The sequence below is a fragment of the Monodon monoceros genome, unplaced genomic scaffold (assembly GCF_005190385.1).
Source record: "Monodon monoceros isolate NGI ecotype Baffin Bay Population unplaced genomic scaffold, NGI_Narwhal_1 Super_Scaffold_2, whole genome shotgun sequence".
NCBI lineage: Eukaryota > Metazoa > Chordata > Mammalia > Artiodactyla > Monodontidae > Monodon > Monodon monoceros.
In genome coordinates this window covers 101,904,550-101,920,781 of record NW_021703776.1, presented here as the reverse complement: position 1 = coordinate 101,920,781, position 16,232 = coordinate 101,904,550, and the positions used below count along the sequence as shown (strand labels likewise).

The following is a 16,232-nucleotide window of genomic DNA, read 5'->3' as shown; positions in this document are numbered from 1 at the left end:
GGTGCCCTGAAGAGGCCTGAACTCAAACGCCGTCAGCTGTAAACACAAGGAAGTCCACTGCAGCTGCCCTCAGTGTTTGTGTGTTTTTACTAAATGTCTCTAGCAGAGATGACATGCAAGGAAATGAAAGGATAATTTGATCATATTCTAGGTGAGCAGAGACAAAACCTCACATAAATAGACAAACACGCACGGGGGCAGGGCTTCACGAAAAGATCAAAGAACTCAGAGACGTTCTCAATTTAGGCAGAGACTCGTCTGCAGAGGATACCGGGAGAATGATACAGTATGGAGAGAAATTTTGATATAGCTTATGTTTTAGTGTAAATCACTACGTATACTGACCGCATAAAGAATGGGAGAAAGGAGAAGCAAGGGGGAGGAATCTGTTCAAAGTTTTACATGTATTTTCTCACTTAATCCCATTTAATCTAGCCAAATCCATTTTCCTATCTCTAGGCTTTCAGTAGATGATGTCGAATTCTGGAAACAACCTGGTTATCCGTCTTGAACAACCAAGACCACAGACCAGCACCATTTCAGAAGCGACTTTCCGGCAGAATGGAGGCCTCCCCGAGGTCAAGGTTTTCCCTCCCCTCTAACAGTGCAGAGATCAGCGTTCCTGGCAGTGTTCATGACCTACGATGTGATCGAAGGTCTAACAAAATCTACCCTAAAAGGTAAGAGCCACTAATTGGAGGCCACGTCGAAGCATTGGAGAAAATGCCTTTAAGCCCCTCCTGGTGCCCAGTGTCATCTTCCTGTGGTTTATGGGGTTCCCGACCCAAATGCATCGCTGAGACCCCTCCTCACGAGGAGGTGGCGATGCTGGGAAAGTTCTCTGGTGAACTTTAACCACAGCTATGTTCTCTGCTCCCGAAGGAGAATTACTCATTGAAATTAGAGTCGATTTCCTTTTGGGAGCAATATTTACTTCTTAAAATAAAATGGCAATGAGATTCGTTAGTGTTTACAAGGCCTGCTTGTGGGTTTTGAATTTTCTTTGGCAAGAGTGCCCACTGGGAGTACTGGTCAACTGGGTGCTGGTCCCAGGGGTCAGGCCTCCCCAGGTAAGGATGGCCAAGAGGGCATCTGATCCCCTAAAACATTTACTACCTGGCCCCTTATGGGAAAGGTTTGCTGACCCCTGCTCCAAGCTATAGGATATTTTCTCAGTGATGAGCTGTACTGCCTACTAGACTCAGTACAAGAACAGTATAATAAAAACTGCAAAGTTAAAAAAGTTTAAAAACTCAAAAATTCCATGAGCACATGAGCACTTCTGGTACTAAGCTCAAATATCGGCAATTACTACCTAACCGAACCTTTGCTTCCTTGCACAGAAAGGAAGCCGAACTTCCCTCCCCGTCAGTAACATCCTGAACGTCCACCCAATTACTTTACGTTTAAGTGGCTGAGGACCACAAGGGCGTATCAGCTGACTATTAGCCCGTCCACTCACGCACTCACTTTTGACCTCAAGAGATAGCTCCTCAGCGCCAGGTGTTGAGCTAGGCACTCAGAACACACAGACGAAAAGTGCTCGAGGCTTAGACCAAAGGCCACCTCACCGCGGAGAGATGTGCGGGCAGGAAACTGTGTGACAGGAGATCGCACGGTGACACGTGGGCTCCGGAGGTGCCACCCGGCCGTGCGGGCAGGGGAGCTTTCTCAGAGAATGTGATGCCTGCTTATGCTGCCGGTTATTCTTTAAGAGACGAGTATACTAACTTCTGTAATCACTTAACCCAGCCCCGTCCACTGGGAAGCCTGGCATGAGTGTAAAGTCAGTTTACAGGAGGCAGCGGTGGCTTCAGGCAGGGGAGGGACTGGCCAATGAGTAAGCTGCCCAGAGAATGATCAGCCCAGGGCCCCAGCTGCCCCGCATTCCAGACAGAATCCTAAGGCGTGTGTGTGTGCGTGTGCATGCATGCAATACACACCACCTCCTTTTGCAGCTGTGGGTTGATTTTTCCTTAAATTGCAAGTCCTTTCCAGAAGGCAGGCCTAGGGGGCACGACCTTGTTATAGCATCCGGCCTCCCCCACGGGCCCACGTGAGCCTGCAGGTTTAGTGAGAATCACTGCTCAGGCAGGAAGACAACCCGACAGTGCCCGGGTCCTGATGTTCTTTTCCGGATGACGATAAAACGGCTGGACGATGGCCACTCAGTAAGGTGCCCATTCCCCGTGCCCGCCCCCGCCCCAAGTGGTGCCGTGGGCCCCCAAAGGACCAAGGAGAAAGGGGAGAGCCCTCTATGGAGGTGCAGTGTCACGTTTACAGAATGACTTGACGGATGTGGGAAAGATTTGCTTCCCAGAAACGTTTTCCATCGTTGATTTTCAGAGGGACTTAGCTATCAGATCAGTCACATGAGTCTTAAACACTTAGGTCTTCTCCAGTCTCCTGTGGAATTGCAGTTTTTCCTTGGGTAAGAGTTAGCGCCTTTGAGCAATGATGACTTTTCTCTCCTGGTTCTGACTGCGTTGATGGACTGCTGTCATCCTGCCGAGTCAGCCTGCAGCACCCTCCTGACCTGCTGTCACTGGTTTAGATCCTTACACGTGCCTTTCGAAACCTCTGCTCACGAAGTGCGCAGCACCAGGAACACTGGGGTAACAGCTAAAGCAGCCTCGTGGCCGATACCCTCCTGTTGCTTCAGATCAGTTTGAGGCAATGGAATTAATATGAAACCAAGAAAAAATAATTGTACTATTGGGGAAAGTAGGACTGTTTTAATTCCTAAGACAGTAGGCAGCCTATCCAATAGAATCTTGCCCCAAGGTTTTAAAAAATGATCATTTTCTGCACTTCTTCTGGGAAAAGAAAGCTTTTAAAATGCAGCTTTGTTAATCAGCTTAAAGATGTAAAAGAAAATGGTGACATGATCAGCCACCATGTCACCTGCAGGCGCTTTCTGCAACTTCCTGAACGGAACTGGCAACGATCATCGGGTGTTAGACAAGTGTAACGCTGGAGTTGGGACAAAGCTGCAAGGCCACCTCATCCAGAGTCTTCACTCAGTAGCTGGGCCAGGTGACAGCAGCCTGGCAGCTAGTTTGTGAACACCCAGGGTTAGAACCTTTGTCTTCTAACCGGTTGTTCAGACCCCTTTTCCCTACACCATCCTGGCCATTCAGTTTCTTGAAACATCTTAGCTTTGCCAGTTGAGTGGGAATCCATGAAGATGGCCAGGGTAACGCAGAGAGGGCCACACTAGCTGTGGGGGGTTCTGCAGATGCTACTTGCAGGGAGCCCGGCTCTACCATGGCCAGCACATCTACTCTTCTCATAAAACCTGCCAAAGAGAAGAGCCAGAGCTCCAAGAGCAAAGCAGAAGAACCTTTCACGACTCCACGATTCTGATCGTTCCCATCTGCGGCCCTCTGACGAGGTGTATCTCAGATTCACAGGACGTCTATAGTCCATACACACACAGCTCCAGTCAGGGACTGCTTAAAGGATAAAGGGTACCAGAACCAAGGCATATGCTCTCCCAATTTCAAGACGGTTCTCAAGCAAAAGAAATGGCCATTTACATATGCAGATGTTCTGGGGACTTTTTCAAAACTTAAATTCACACAAACACAGATTCTGAGTATAGTGAGATACATTCAGTATATGAAACGGAAACTTCAACACAGAAAGTTGGTCACTGAAAGTGACGTGCTTACCAGCTGTTGACCCTTGGGGCCCCATCCTGCATACTGAAGTTTTGCGTTGCTGACTTCTGGTGGATCTAGACTTTGAGGATCCCTGAAAGAAAAAAAACAAGCAAAGAAAAATGGTGGGAAACAAGCATTTAAGATGCTGTAATATTATCCTCCAGCTGAAACTTACTCCTTTTTCTTCCACTGAATCAATTTCAGGAGCTTGTGTTATTAAATAAAATGTCTCATTTCAGCCTCCATTAGATTTCTTCAGATAAATAGATATGTAAAATTATATATTTATATATGCATATAAAATTTACATGAACCTGCAATAGGTCCACCACTGCTTAACTTCAATAGTAAATATTCATCAAGAGAGAACATGCAGAGAGCTCTGTAGATCAGCTTTTAAAATATCCATAACAGTCAAAATTAAAAACGGAAACGCATAGCTATGCAGTAATAAGTCCCCACAACTTATATTTCCATCTTTGGCTTTCCTGGCAGATAGGTTTTTTCCCAAGCAGGTCATTCTGACCTTTTAAAACCGGTGGTCTCAGGACAGAGTCCACCCTTTGGTTTGTGTTGATAAGAAGGGAGGGAGGGAGGGACAGAGAGAAGAGAGACACTGAGGTGAGAAGGAGTGAGAGGAAGCATGGGAGAAGGATTTTTTTCTTTCAAACATCACTTACGCTTTTCATTCTTAATTTACTGATATGCAAAACACCATGCTAAAAAAATTCCTGTCTATGTACTTAAATAAAGGTAATAATGAATAAAAGTCATAACGAAAAAGAAAACACTTTTATAGATATTACATATTTCAGCATATTTTGTAGCTACCACTGTGCTCACGTGTAGGAAAGACTGACGTCTGTGTTCCTTTCGGATGCTGCCTCTCCCTGTGTCCTACTGGAGAGGCCAGGCTCTGTCAGGGGAGCTCCCTACCACCTGGCTATGGTGCTTCTTGTGCAGAAGACACAGCTATGAATGTGCTCATTCATCTACAGAGAGACTAGGGTTGAGTGGTCTTTGGTGAATTTTAGGAGTTGCTTGAACCAAGACGAAGCAAGAAGGGAAGGGAGGTGAAATGGGTAAGGATGTGCTGATTCAGAGCTTAAATCAGTAGAAAATTCTAAAGTAAATGTTTAACAATACTATCAGGGCAGGGCAGAATACATTTCAGAGTAAAAAGTGTCAGGGAAGACAAGATAGTCTGCAAAGCCCCAGGGTAGTTTCAGATGGCATGGAGATGGGTCTGGAGAAACCAAGGAAGCCTGAAGGTGGGTGATAAGGTACGGAGTAAGGGGTGACCATGACAAGAGGAGTTGGCTGGGAAGGCTGGTCCCCAGGCAGTTAGCAGAGGAAGGGCGTCTAACATTCCAGCTTCCAAATAATTTTAACAAATCCTACCATTTGTATGTTTTTAATATTTCAAAGTATTTTCGTAAACATAGGTGATTTCCTCTCTAACCTTGTGGAGGGAAAGGCTTTCTAAGGATGACTCAAAATCCAGAAGTGATAAAATAAAAGAGGGGTAGACTTAACATAAAAATTAAAAATTTTTTGCATGACAAAAAACCCACAAACAATAGAAAATTGGAAGAAAATATTAATAACAAATACCATGGAAAAATGGCTAATATCCCTATTACATAAGTAACTCTAAAATATGGAGGTTATAAAAGACCAAAACAAAAAAATAAGAAAAACACATGAACAGATAATTCACAAATATAGAAAAATGGTCCTCAAATGTATTAAAAAGTACTCAAACACAGGCAAAATTAGAGAAATACAAATTGAAACTACACTGATATCATTTCTCACCTATACATCCATACACATACATACAGATAGATCCAAAATCCAGATATGTGAGTCCACAGGTTAGTATACATACATACATGTCCTTGCTCTGTTCATAGAGAAGACCAGATCCAATAACCACCAGTAACAACGAGCCCACCCAGTGGGCTCATATGTTGCTCTCTCAGCACCATCCTCCAATTAAAAAATAAATAAATAAAATAGTGCTCCTAGGAGAAGAAATTTATCCAGGCTAGAACAAGAAAAATGCAGGATGAGTCTGAAACATCTTATGGGCCAGAAAGTAAGGAAATACTCAAAAAAGGTAGAGCTTGTTAACAGAAGGCAGAACCTCACTTACAGGGATCTCTCACGGCCAAAGCTGGAATAATTTGAGCAAAAAAAATAATTAATAATACTGGATTAACCCATAGAATAAAACAAATATTCATGAATCCTTACTAATATAAATAAATAATCCAATATATAACTAAGTGGGGGAGGAGAGCCAACTCTTCCTCACAAGAGAATTCCAATCAATCAATCAATTCCAATCAATTCCAAGGGGAGAAGGTCGGAGCATCACCCTTGGTCGGACACCACAGTGATGAACCCTGCAGACAAGATCCACCGAGATATGCTAAAATCAGTGGGTGAAAGTCTGAAGAGAAACAAGATCTGCACAGTCACGGGATACTTTCCAACCACAAAGGGGAAGAAGATGGCAACTGTGCAGGGAGAAGCCTGGCAGACAGCAACTCAACCCGGAGATCCGCTCAACACCCCCAGAAGTGAAACACATCAACATCACGAACCTTTAGCAAGATGCACTGAGACACAACATCCTACATATGGTATCGTCACCGGCAAACCCCATCAATGATTCCCGGAGAATGAAGACAGAATCTGGGTAATAAGTCTAACCTTTTCTTCCTCTGTACTTAGTCTAGTTCCACTTGCTCACAGGGGGTCGCGTGCAGAGGCCTCGCCCGCTCAGACCCGAGTTTCTGACGCAAAACGGCTGCGCCCGACACCTCGGCTCAGGGCCCTGTGCACGGACGCCGCTCACACCACCGTGACTCAAGATGGCGGCAGCGGGCCGTGTGCAGAACCGCTGCGCCCGGCACTTTGCGATCTGGAGCGTGAGCTGCGCGGCTGCCCCGCCCCCGAGAACCCCGCCCCCCCCCCCGGCCAGACCCTATAGAGCAGCCCCGCCCCGGCCTGAGAGCAGAGAGCGCGTGCCCTAGAGCCCAAGCCATTCTTCGCTCAGAGAACAAAGCTTCCCTCTGCCTCTGAACTGAGCTCCGTCCCCTTCTACTGGCTCCAGCGACACCACGCAAGAGACCCCTGTTGGGGACCAACTTGGGTGGCTCGGTAACAGTATTTTTGCCAAAAATGCATCGCCTTACTCCAATCATGAGAAAACTTCAGACAGACCCAAATGGAGGCGCTCATCAAAACAGCTGACCTGTGATCTTCAAAAGTGATCTTTCTTTCCATGAAAGACAAGGAAAGACTGAGGAAACGTCATAGCTTGGAGGGGACTGAGGGGAAATAACATCTACAGGAATGTGGGATCCTGAGACAGAAAAAGGACACTGGTAGAAAAACTGGGCAAATGCAAATAAGGTTTGTAATTGAGTGAATAATATTGTACCAATGTTAATTTTCTGTTCTTGTTGTTATAAAGTACACTGACAGTAGAAGTGAGTTGAGGAATAGAAGAGAATTCTTTGTACTATTTTTGCAACTTTTCTTCACCCAAAATTCTTCAAAATAGAAAGCTAAAAAATTCCAAAGAATTTTAATAGCTTATGTCTCATTGGTCATAAACATTATTATAGGAAAAAAAGAACAGTTAGAGAATTCCCCTCCTAACATACTGTAATCTCGATATTGAATTGAAAAAAAAATTGCTTCCATATCTAGACAGTATCAGCACTCAACACACACATTTGCATAAGCAAATAAGTAAGGATGGAGGAGTTATGGGGGCGGCCCTGAGTAAAAGACCTTTTGCAGGTTTGAAGGTCTAATGAATTCACCTGGCCTGAGTTGATTTAGAATTTTCCAAGCACAGAGGACAGGGTAAGAGATCAGAAAAGAACAGCCTTACTTAGTATTGAAATTCAGTTTGTTAGATTATGGTTTCTAGCAGGTGTCTAGGATATTCAGGAACAGCAGACTAACTTCTCTTTAATCTAACGCGCGTCAATTTCCATAAATGCTACCTGGAAAGGGTACCTCCAGTGGATCAAGTGTCTCAGAACATTGGGTGAGCACCCGGCCATGCACACCTTCCAGCTTTATGACCTCTGCTGCCCTGCACACAGGAGACCTTTACACCCTCTCTAGAGACAATGCACATTTCCCTCTGCTCATCACCAATACATCAGACGAGTGTCCCCAGTGTGGAGGCAGCACAGTAACAGGAAGAACCACAGATTGGGGATCAGAAGTCTAGCGGCCGAGTGCCAGCTTCCCGAGGCACAGAGCATGCGCTGGGGCTGATCACACGTGACCACAGATCACATGACTCAATAGTATACTGTATTACATGATAGATACTGAAACCAGGTAGCACAGCGCTTACCTAGTAGATATTTGAAAAATGCCTGTTTGTTTACTCATGGGTAAACTGGTAAATACTCAAGTCAACCATGCACCACTATCTAGGTGTAATTCTAACCAGAGGCACAATCATCTACCATCTATAGGGACAAATTTACTCCACAGGACCCAGCAAGCCAGCGCATGTCCTACGCTTCTGTATTAGGTGGGAACTTGGGTATAGAGAAGTCAGCTCTCAACCATGTCTTCCTCATTTGTTTCTATGAAGTAAGCCTGTGTTTTGGCATCTGCCTGCGACTGGGTCGGATCATTTTGCTTTCATGTTAAAAGCGCCTTTCAGCCTTATCTCTTCCAACTCCCCCTCCAATGACCCACTTGATGGTCATTCATCCTCTGCTCAGATCTCGCACTGCATGGCTCCCCTCTCACAAGCCTAGCGAACACCCAACTTGGCTTTATGTTCAATCTACCTCCTTCATAGACCATTAGAAGCAGCAGAGAAAAGCACGGAGCCAGCTGGAGCCTCCAACGTTCCCGTCATCGTCCTTACAACCAAGTCTTGGGTGGGCATGTTCTTCTCAACAACAACTCCGATCTTTTGCTGCTCTCTTCACATCCCCTTTTATCTACTGCCTCTGAGCAGAGGCCCACCTGTGGGGCAGACAGGAAGGGGACCCCGGTTCTGATCACCTTCCAGGAAGAACCTGTGGCTCGGCTCCCAGCTGCTCACATCAGGAGTCGGCTTCAGCTTTCAAGCCAGGCCATGCTCACCTTGGGCAGCCCCCGGCCCACGATCGATCATGGCCGGGGCACTGGAGCCTGATACTTTCACCAATTTAAGGGTCCTCGATGGGCAGTCTTTGCTCTGAGCTCCCCATTGGGTTGTCCCAGGTGGTCAGACATGCAGGAGTCTGAGGCCCAATCCGGCTTCTTCTCCTTCTCCCAGCCTTGCAGCTGCCATGTTTGCCTTGCGGCCTGAAGCTTTTTCCTCCCAATCCTGCTGCTGCCCTTTGGTCTTTCATAGGCCTCACTCTTAATGTAGGTTCAGCCTTTGCTTCCAGGAAGGCTCAGCTGGCACCCCAGCTCCCTGCTACCAGAGGCAGTGGCGTCCCCTCTGCCCACACATGTAGGTACCCGTCCATCCTCACTCCAGCGTCCGAGGATGAGGCATCCCCTTTCCTGTCTAAGCCAGCTCCTCCTCTGTACCTCCTTTTCCATTCCAGCCTAGAACCATCAAATCCTTTCCTTCCCACTTACCTTCTTGGTAAACCTTTATTATTTATTTTTATTAGTTATTATTTTTGAAAATTAACACTTATTTTCCAGGGCAGTTGTAGGTTTACAGGAAAACTGAGCAGAAACTACAGAGTTCCCATATGTCTCCTCTCTCCTGGCATCAGTTTCCCGACTTATGAACTTCTTGCACTAGTGTGGTACATTTGTGACAACTGATGCACCAATATCAATACATTATTATTAACTAAATTCTATAGTTTACATTAGGGTTCACTCTCAGCCTCGTGTGCTCTATGGGTCTTGACAAATGTACAATGTCATGTATCCACAGTCACAGGGTCAGAGGAGTCCCACTGCTGTACGAATCCCCTGTGCTCCACCTACTCATCCTTCCCCCTGCCCCCCCACAGCCCCTGGAAATCACTGAATTTTTTTTTTACTGTCTCCGTAGTTTTGCCTTTTCTAGAATGTCATCGAGTTGGAATCATACAGAGCGTAGCCTCTTCAGATTGGCTTCTTTCACTTAGCAATATGCATTTAAGGTTCCCCTGTGTGTTTTTGTAGGTAACTTTTTAAAAAAATTTATTTTATTATAGTTGATATACAATGTCGTGTTAATTTCTGCTGTATAGCAAAGTGATTCAGTTATACATATATTTACATTTTCTTTTTCGTATTCTTTTCTATGATGGTTTATCACAGGATACTGAATATGATTCCCTGTGCTCTACAGTAGGGCCTTGTTGTTTATCCGTCCTACAGATAATAGTTCGCATCTGCTCATCCCAAACTCCCAATCCTCCCTCCCCCACTCCACCCCCGTTGGCAACTACAAGTCTGTTCTCTATGTCTGTGAGTCTGTTTCTTTTCACAGATATGTTCATTTGTGTCATATTTTAGATTCCACATGTAAGTGATATCCTATGGTATCTGTCTTTCTCTGTCTGACTTCACTTAGTATGATAGCCTCTAGGTCCATCCATGTTGCTGCAAATGGCATTATTTCATTCTTTTTTATGGCTGAGTAATATTCCACCTTATATATGTACCACATCTTCTTTATCCATTCCTCTGTTGATGGACATTTAGGTTGCTTCCATGTCTTGGCAATTGTGAATAGCACTGCTATGAACATAGGGGTGCATGTGTCTTTTTAAATTATAATTTTTGTCCGGATATATGCCCAGGCGTGGGATTGCTGGATCCTATGGTAGCTCTATTTTCAGTTTTCTGAGGACCCTCCACACTGTTCTCCACAATGGCTGCACCAGCATACACTCCCACCCAGTATAGGAGCTCTCTTTTCTGTGGAGTCACGTTTATGCAGCCCCAGCCTCCCTAGGACTTGCTCCATCTGCACTTTCTACCTTCATCCTCTCCTCCTTCTTACTCCTTTCCACGGGGGCACCTTCCCATCTATGTACAAAAGACGCGTAATGCAGGAACAAACAAAACACACCTAACCTGACGCGGCATCTCCATCCATTTACGATCCACCCCCTTGCCTTCTTTCCCGGACCTCAGTGGGCAATAGGTCCCATTCGGGGCCATTTTCTGACCTCCGACCCCATCCTCAACCTAGTGGAATGTGGCTTCCGTCTCACTGAGGGGCTGAAGCTGCTCTTGAGATCTCCCATCACCATCGAGTTGCCAAATTCTCCTTCTGTGGCCTCTTCTTCCTCTGCCTACTCCTTCAGAGTGAGTGTCCTGGGTTCCACCAGCCGCACCTTCTCCTGCCATTCCACACTCCCCACCCTGGTGATTCCTTCACGGTCAACCTCAGTTCCTACTCTGAGGAGCACCAACACTGCACCCCAGCCTGGGTCTCCCCCCAAACCTCAGTCGACATACAGGGTGTCTGCACATAGACATCCCACTAGTCCTCAGCGCTGACGTGAGTGAAACAAAGCCCCTTCTGCCCCCTCCTCTGGTGCTGACACAACAGTCCCCCCAGTCATGCAAACTAGGAACCTGCTGCAGGCATCTTAGAGGTCAAGTAGCCAAAGCTATATGTTGTGGGTCAAATTCTGTCCCCACGAAAGATATACTGAGTCCTGACACACAGTACCTGTGAATAAGACCTTATTTGCAAACAGGGTCTTGGCAGCTGTCATCACATTAAAATAAGGTCATTCTTGAAAAGGAGGGGAGGCTAACCCAAATCCAGCAGCTGGAGTCTTCATAAGAAGAAGAAAAGACACAGAGGGAGAGGCCACGTGATGATGGAAGCAGAGATCAGAGCGATGCGCCCAAAGCCAGGAGCACCGAGGACTGAGTGCATCCTCCAGAAGCTGGAGGAGGTGAGATGGGGCCCCTACAGGTGTCAGAGGGAGCATGACCTCGCTGACACCCTGATTTCGGACCTCTGGCTTCCAGAACTGGGAGAAAATAAATTTCTGTTGTTTTAAGCCACTGGGTTTGTGGTAATTTGTTACTGCAGCCCCAGGAAACTAACAACCTTTCATTTCTCAGGGAAACTGAAGCCCTGAGTGGTAAATGATACGCTCAAGGACACAGAGCTGATCAACTTTTGTTTGAAGATTAATCTCCTGTTTTGGTCAAAGGGGAAAAAATTCTCCAACTGACTGAGGAACAAAGTAGAAAGACCCTCAGAGAGACCAAGTAAACCCAAGGAAGCTTTATCTGCTGACCTCTGTGCTTTCATGTGGCTCCCTGTGGAGGAAGCTTCTCCATCAGAGGGGCCTGGATGCTGACTTCACACGTGGAGGACCACTCGCAGTGCTCTCTGCCTGGAGCCCAAGACCTGGTTCATTGTCATCAAATGATTTTCCATCATGGACTGGATTATTCTGAAGGGGGTGTGTGTGTGTGTGCGTGTGTGTGTGCGTGAGAGAGAGAGAGAGAGAGAGAGAGAATAAGAAAGAAAATGCATGAAGCTGTGTATTTATTTTGGGGTTCGTTGGTGCCCTCCCCCCATTTTTGTCTTTTTATTTACTTATTTTAAACAATCTATGGTAAGCTCTGTGATGAATCATCTCCAGGGTGAAGATGGATCGGTAAAAAAAAAAAATGATTAAGGAAGAATAAAATTGTCTGGACTTATTACATCTGAAAATAATCATGCAATCAGTTCTCATTTTGCTTATTTGAGCAATAAACGAAATACGGCATAAATCATGATGAATTTTGAAAAGTAAATTAATGTAGTGAAGTTTACTCATTTATCTTCTGAGGCTAGTTCAGGGGATCGAAAAGCTTCCCCCAAAAAACAGCATTTGGAAAAGAAAAGCAAAAAATTACTTTTTTGGCTCCTAAACTTTCGTGGCGAAAGACATCAAAAAATAGAATTTTCTTTTTTTTTTTGGCCGCACTGTGCAGCATGCGGGATCTTAGTTCCCCAACCAGGGATTGAACCCGTGCCCCCCTGCAGTGGGGCGTGGAGTCTTAACCACTGGGCAACCACGGAAGTCCCCCAAAATATCATTTTCAATATTAAATGATAAGTGTTTTCTGAGTCTTCCTATGTGCTTTGCATGGTGGGTAATATAAAAATATAAGATACACTCCTAGTCCTGGAATAGTGTCTGACACATTGCAGATATCCATATGTATTGACTGAATAATGAATAAATGGATGGATGGATGAACAAATGGGATCTAGTCTAATCACCATTGTTGATGGTCAGTAATACTGTAAGCTGATACAGCACTTAAAGATTTGCATTATCATTTTTTTATGTATATCTTAAATTACACAGTTAAATTCTTGAGGGCAGGAATCCTTATAGGCAAAGACCCTTCCTGATTGGCCAACATTTGAGTACATAACCTACTATTCATTTTAAGATGTTTCTATGTCTATGGTGTATCAGAAGTTCCTTTCCTCGTGAAAGATCTGGATATAGAACTTTTGAGGCAGAGATGCTCTACCCAAGGAAAGAGTGACTCAGGGGAGGCGCTTTAGGTGACAGACCCGGCCGAGGTCTCAGCTGACAGCCATCGCCACCAGGCACGGGAGGGAGCGAGCCTTCTGAGAAGCCGCCCCAGCTGACACCGCAGCGCAAAGCAGAGACGCGCTGGTCGCCCCAGCCCCGTGCAAACGGCAGACTTGTGAGCCCAGTAAATGTCAGATTTAAACCCCCAAGTTTTGGGGTAGTTTGATATTCAGTCATGGTAACTGGAACTTCCAACATGAGTACATGGAAAATAAGAACAACATATTGCATGGGGGGCAGTTAAGATGGTTGGGACAAAGTGATCTTCATGGTGTCATTTGAAAGGTACAGACCTTGAACTTGCATCTATGAAAGTAAAGCCTCCCTCCCCCCTGGCCCAGCTGACCCTTCTAAACGGGCAGAGACAGTTAGGAAAGGTGAGAACTCCCCAAAGGCCAAGTATTTCTCCACACACAGATGAGCCACAGTGCCCTGCGCAGGACAGGGCGTGGGCCGTCAGGAGCCGGTCGCTGGAGGCGTCCCCCAACCGCTCTGGAATGACACCTCTTTCTCGCCCCTGCTCTTCTTCCCCTGTATCCGCTCTCTTCCCCTCTCCTCCCCGTCCCCTTCTCTCTCTGAATGCCTCCTTTTACTCTTTCCTACCTTACCTACCTATGTGTTAGACGTTGGTATCTGAGTTGTCAAATATTTGGGAGAAGTCATTGGAATCATTTGTAAAGAGGACGATGAAACTTACTTCCTGGGTGGTGCTGAAGATAAATTCGTTTTTTTATGTAAGGCACTGTTGGCATTCTGCTCAGCAGGCTAAAGGCTGGTGTGTGGCTGTGAGTACAGGTGAGCTGGTTAGTGCTTCTGCAGCGGGTCCAGAGACCCCTGCATTGTGATTACTGAGGAAGCTGCTGAAAGAGGCAGATTCTTGGTCTCCACCCGTGTGCTGTGCAGAGTGGGTTGTCACCCTTTCCCCGTTTTTGTCCTCAAAAAGTCCCTCCTAGGCCCTCAACAGCTGGCCCTGGCCACGGGCACGAAGGCATGCTCTTCTCCTCTTGGTTCTTTCCTGCTGGCTGAGAGTCCTACGTGATCGCTAGGCCAGGAGCAGCCACCAAGAGACGCGATGTGGAAGCCACCAGGCTGGGGCGGCAACATGGCGGCCGGGGTCCCTGGGCACCAGCCGGGCACCCATCTCTGCACTTTCACGTGCGAGAGAACAAGTTCTACTTTGTAAAAGCCTTTGTTATTTTGGGTTTTCTGCCCCCTGCCCCGCCCCACCAAATCTGACCGAATCATACCTAATATACCTCATTCTGGAGAGATCCTAGAAATATGCATTCTTATTAGCTCTCCAGATGTTTTCAAAATAAACCAAAGCTTGAGAACTGGCCCAGCTAAATACCCCTGCATCTCACTGATGGCAGTGAATCACACACTGATGGCGTGGGCTGGCCCTGGCTCTTGGAATGAACACCTGGGAAGGCTGGGTGGCCACAGCACCTCTGTGTAGTCCTGAGGACCTGACCACACACATGTTCTACATGCATGTAGGGGCAGGGCTCCCGGGATCTGTACGCATGGCCCCGATGAACGTTTCTCCTGACCGAGAGCTGGGTCTGTTATCTGAAGACACCGATGAGGCCCGTTGCGGAATTATTTTAAACCAATTGAACTGTGTATATTGATTAATAATAATAACAATAAAGCACAACCCAGAGAAGCCAGACAACATTAAATCTCCAACAGGTCAGGTAGGGAATGAAAAGCAACAAATGAGAAAGCAGAATGGTACCGAACACAGAGAGGAAAAATTATCTTTGGAGCAGGAACGATTCAGATTCTACAGCTAATCAGCAAAGCAGGGCCCAGGTGAAGACAAGTTCCAGCTCCTTTGCATCTCTCCTCAGCATCCCCACGCTCGGCTGAAGTAGCAGCCCACATGTCTGAAGGCTGCAGAGAAACTTCTTTCTGTTCTGTAAGATTCCACTGCTGGTTCCAGGACGCCACCTCCTCCTCCGCTGATCACAGACTCGCCCCTCCATCTGGTCTGTCATCCCTTTCAAGTTCAAAGGCTTAACACAGACATTTTATCTAATCTAGGGCTTCTTTTCAGAACCAGGCCTGAAACAATCTTGTTATTCCAAGGTGTGTTTTGCGGGAGGACGCCCTGGGAGGAGGTTCCAACTCTCAGACACTCGTCCAGCCCCCTGGGGCTTCAGGGCATCACTCACCCGGTGCCCTCAGGCTGCCCACGTGTAAACCATGAAGGCCGAGCCCAGAGGTGTGCTGAGGGTGACTCCTGTTGCTGAGTTTGCAGAGAGAAGAGCCATTCCTCTGAGAAGGGAATCCAGCAGACTGCCCACAGTCAGGCCCACCTGGGCGGCACCTGACACAGTTAGGACTGGGCAGTGCGGCCTGGATTTTTCCTACTCAAGTGGCCCTGGCTCCGGAGCTATGCTCCATGGTTAGTAGCCAACAGGGCTCCAGGATGAGTTTAACCCATGAAAGGATGTGGTGAGATGTGATGCTGTGTAGACGGGGAGTGAACTGGAAGAAAGCAGAGGAGATTCCCACATGCAGTGGATACAGGGGCTTAAAATTATATTTATTTAAAATTTTTTATTGAAATACAGTTGATTTACAATGTTGTGTTAGTTTCAGGTGTCCAGCAAAGTGATTCAGATGTATGTACACATATATATATTCTTTCAGAGTCTTTTCCATTATAGGTTATTACAAGATATTGAGTATAGTTCCCTGTGCTATACAGTAGGTCTTTGTTGTTTATCTATTTTATAAATAGTAGTACACACTACTATATGTTAATACCAAACTCCTAATTTATCCCTCCCCTGTTTTTTACCTTTCCCCTTTGGTAACCGTACGTTTGTTTTCTATGTCTGTGAATCTATTTCCCTTTTGTAAATAAGTTCATTTGTATCATTAAAAATTACATTTAGCTAACTCCCAAATGTGCTTCTAAATTTCTCAGCTGGGCCCCTAAATCTTCATGTCTTTTCTCTATCTTCTGTTATCTCAACCTTCTTTTCCACTTTTC

The 16,232-nt window shown here is 46.1% G+C and overlaps 1 protein-coding gene across 2 annotated transcripts in view; it reads right to left on the bottom strand.

The window, feature by feature from the left end:
• The window catches only part of DPP6 (dipeptidyl peptidase like 6), a 764,679-nt gene that overhangs the window by 201,542 nt on the left and 546,905 nt on the right, over positions 1 to 16,232 (bottom strand). For both annotated transcript variants that reach the window (XM_029234469.1, XM_029234470.1), the window contains exon 7: positions 3,675 to 3,756. In XM_029234469.1, coding sequence (XP_029090302.1) covers positions 3,675 to 3,756 — 82 coding nt within the window. The remainder of the gene's footprint in view (positions 1 to 3,674; positions 3,757 to 16,232) is intronic.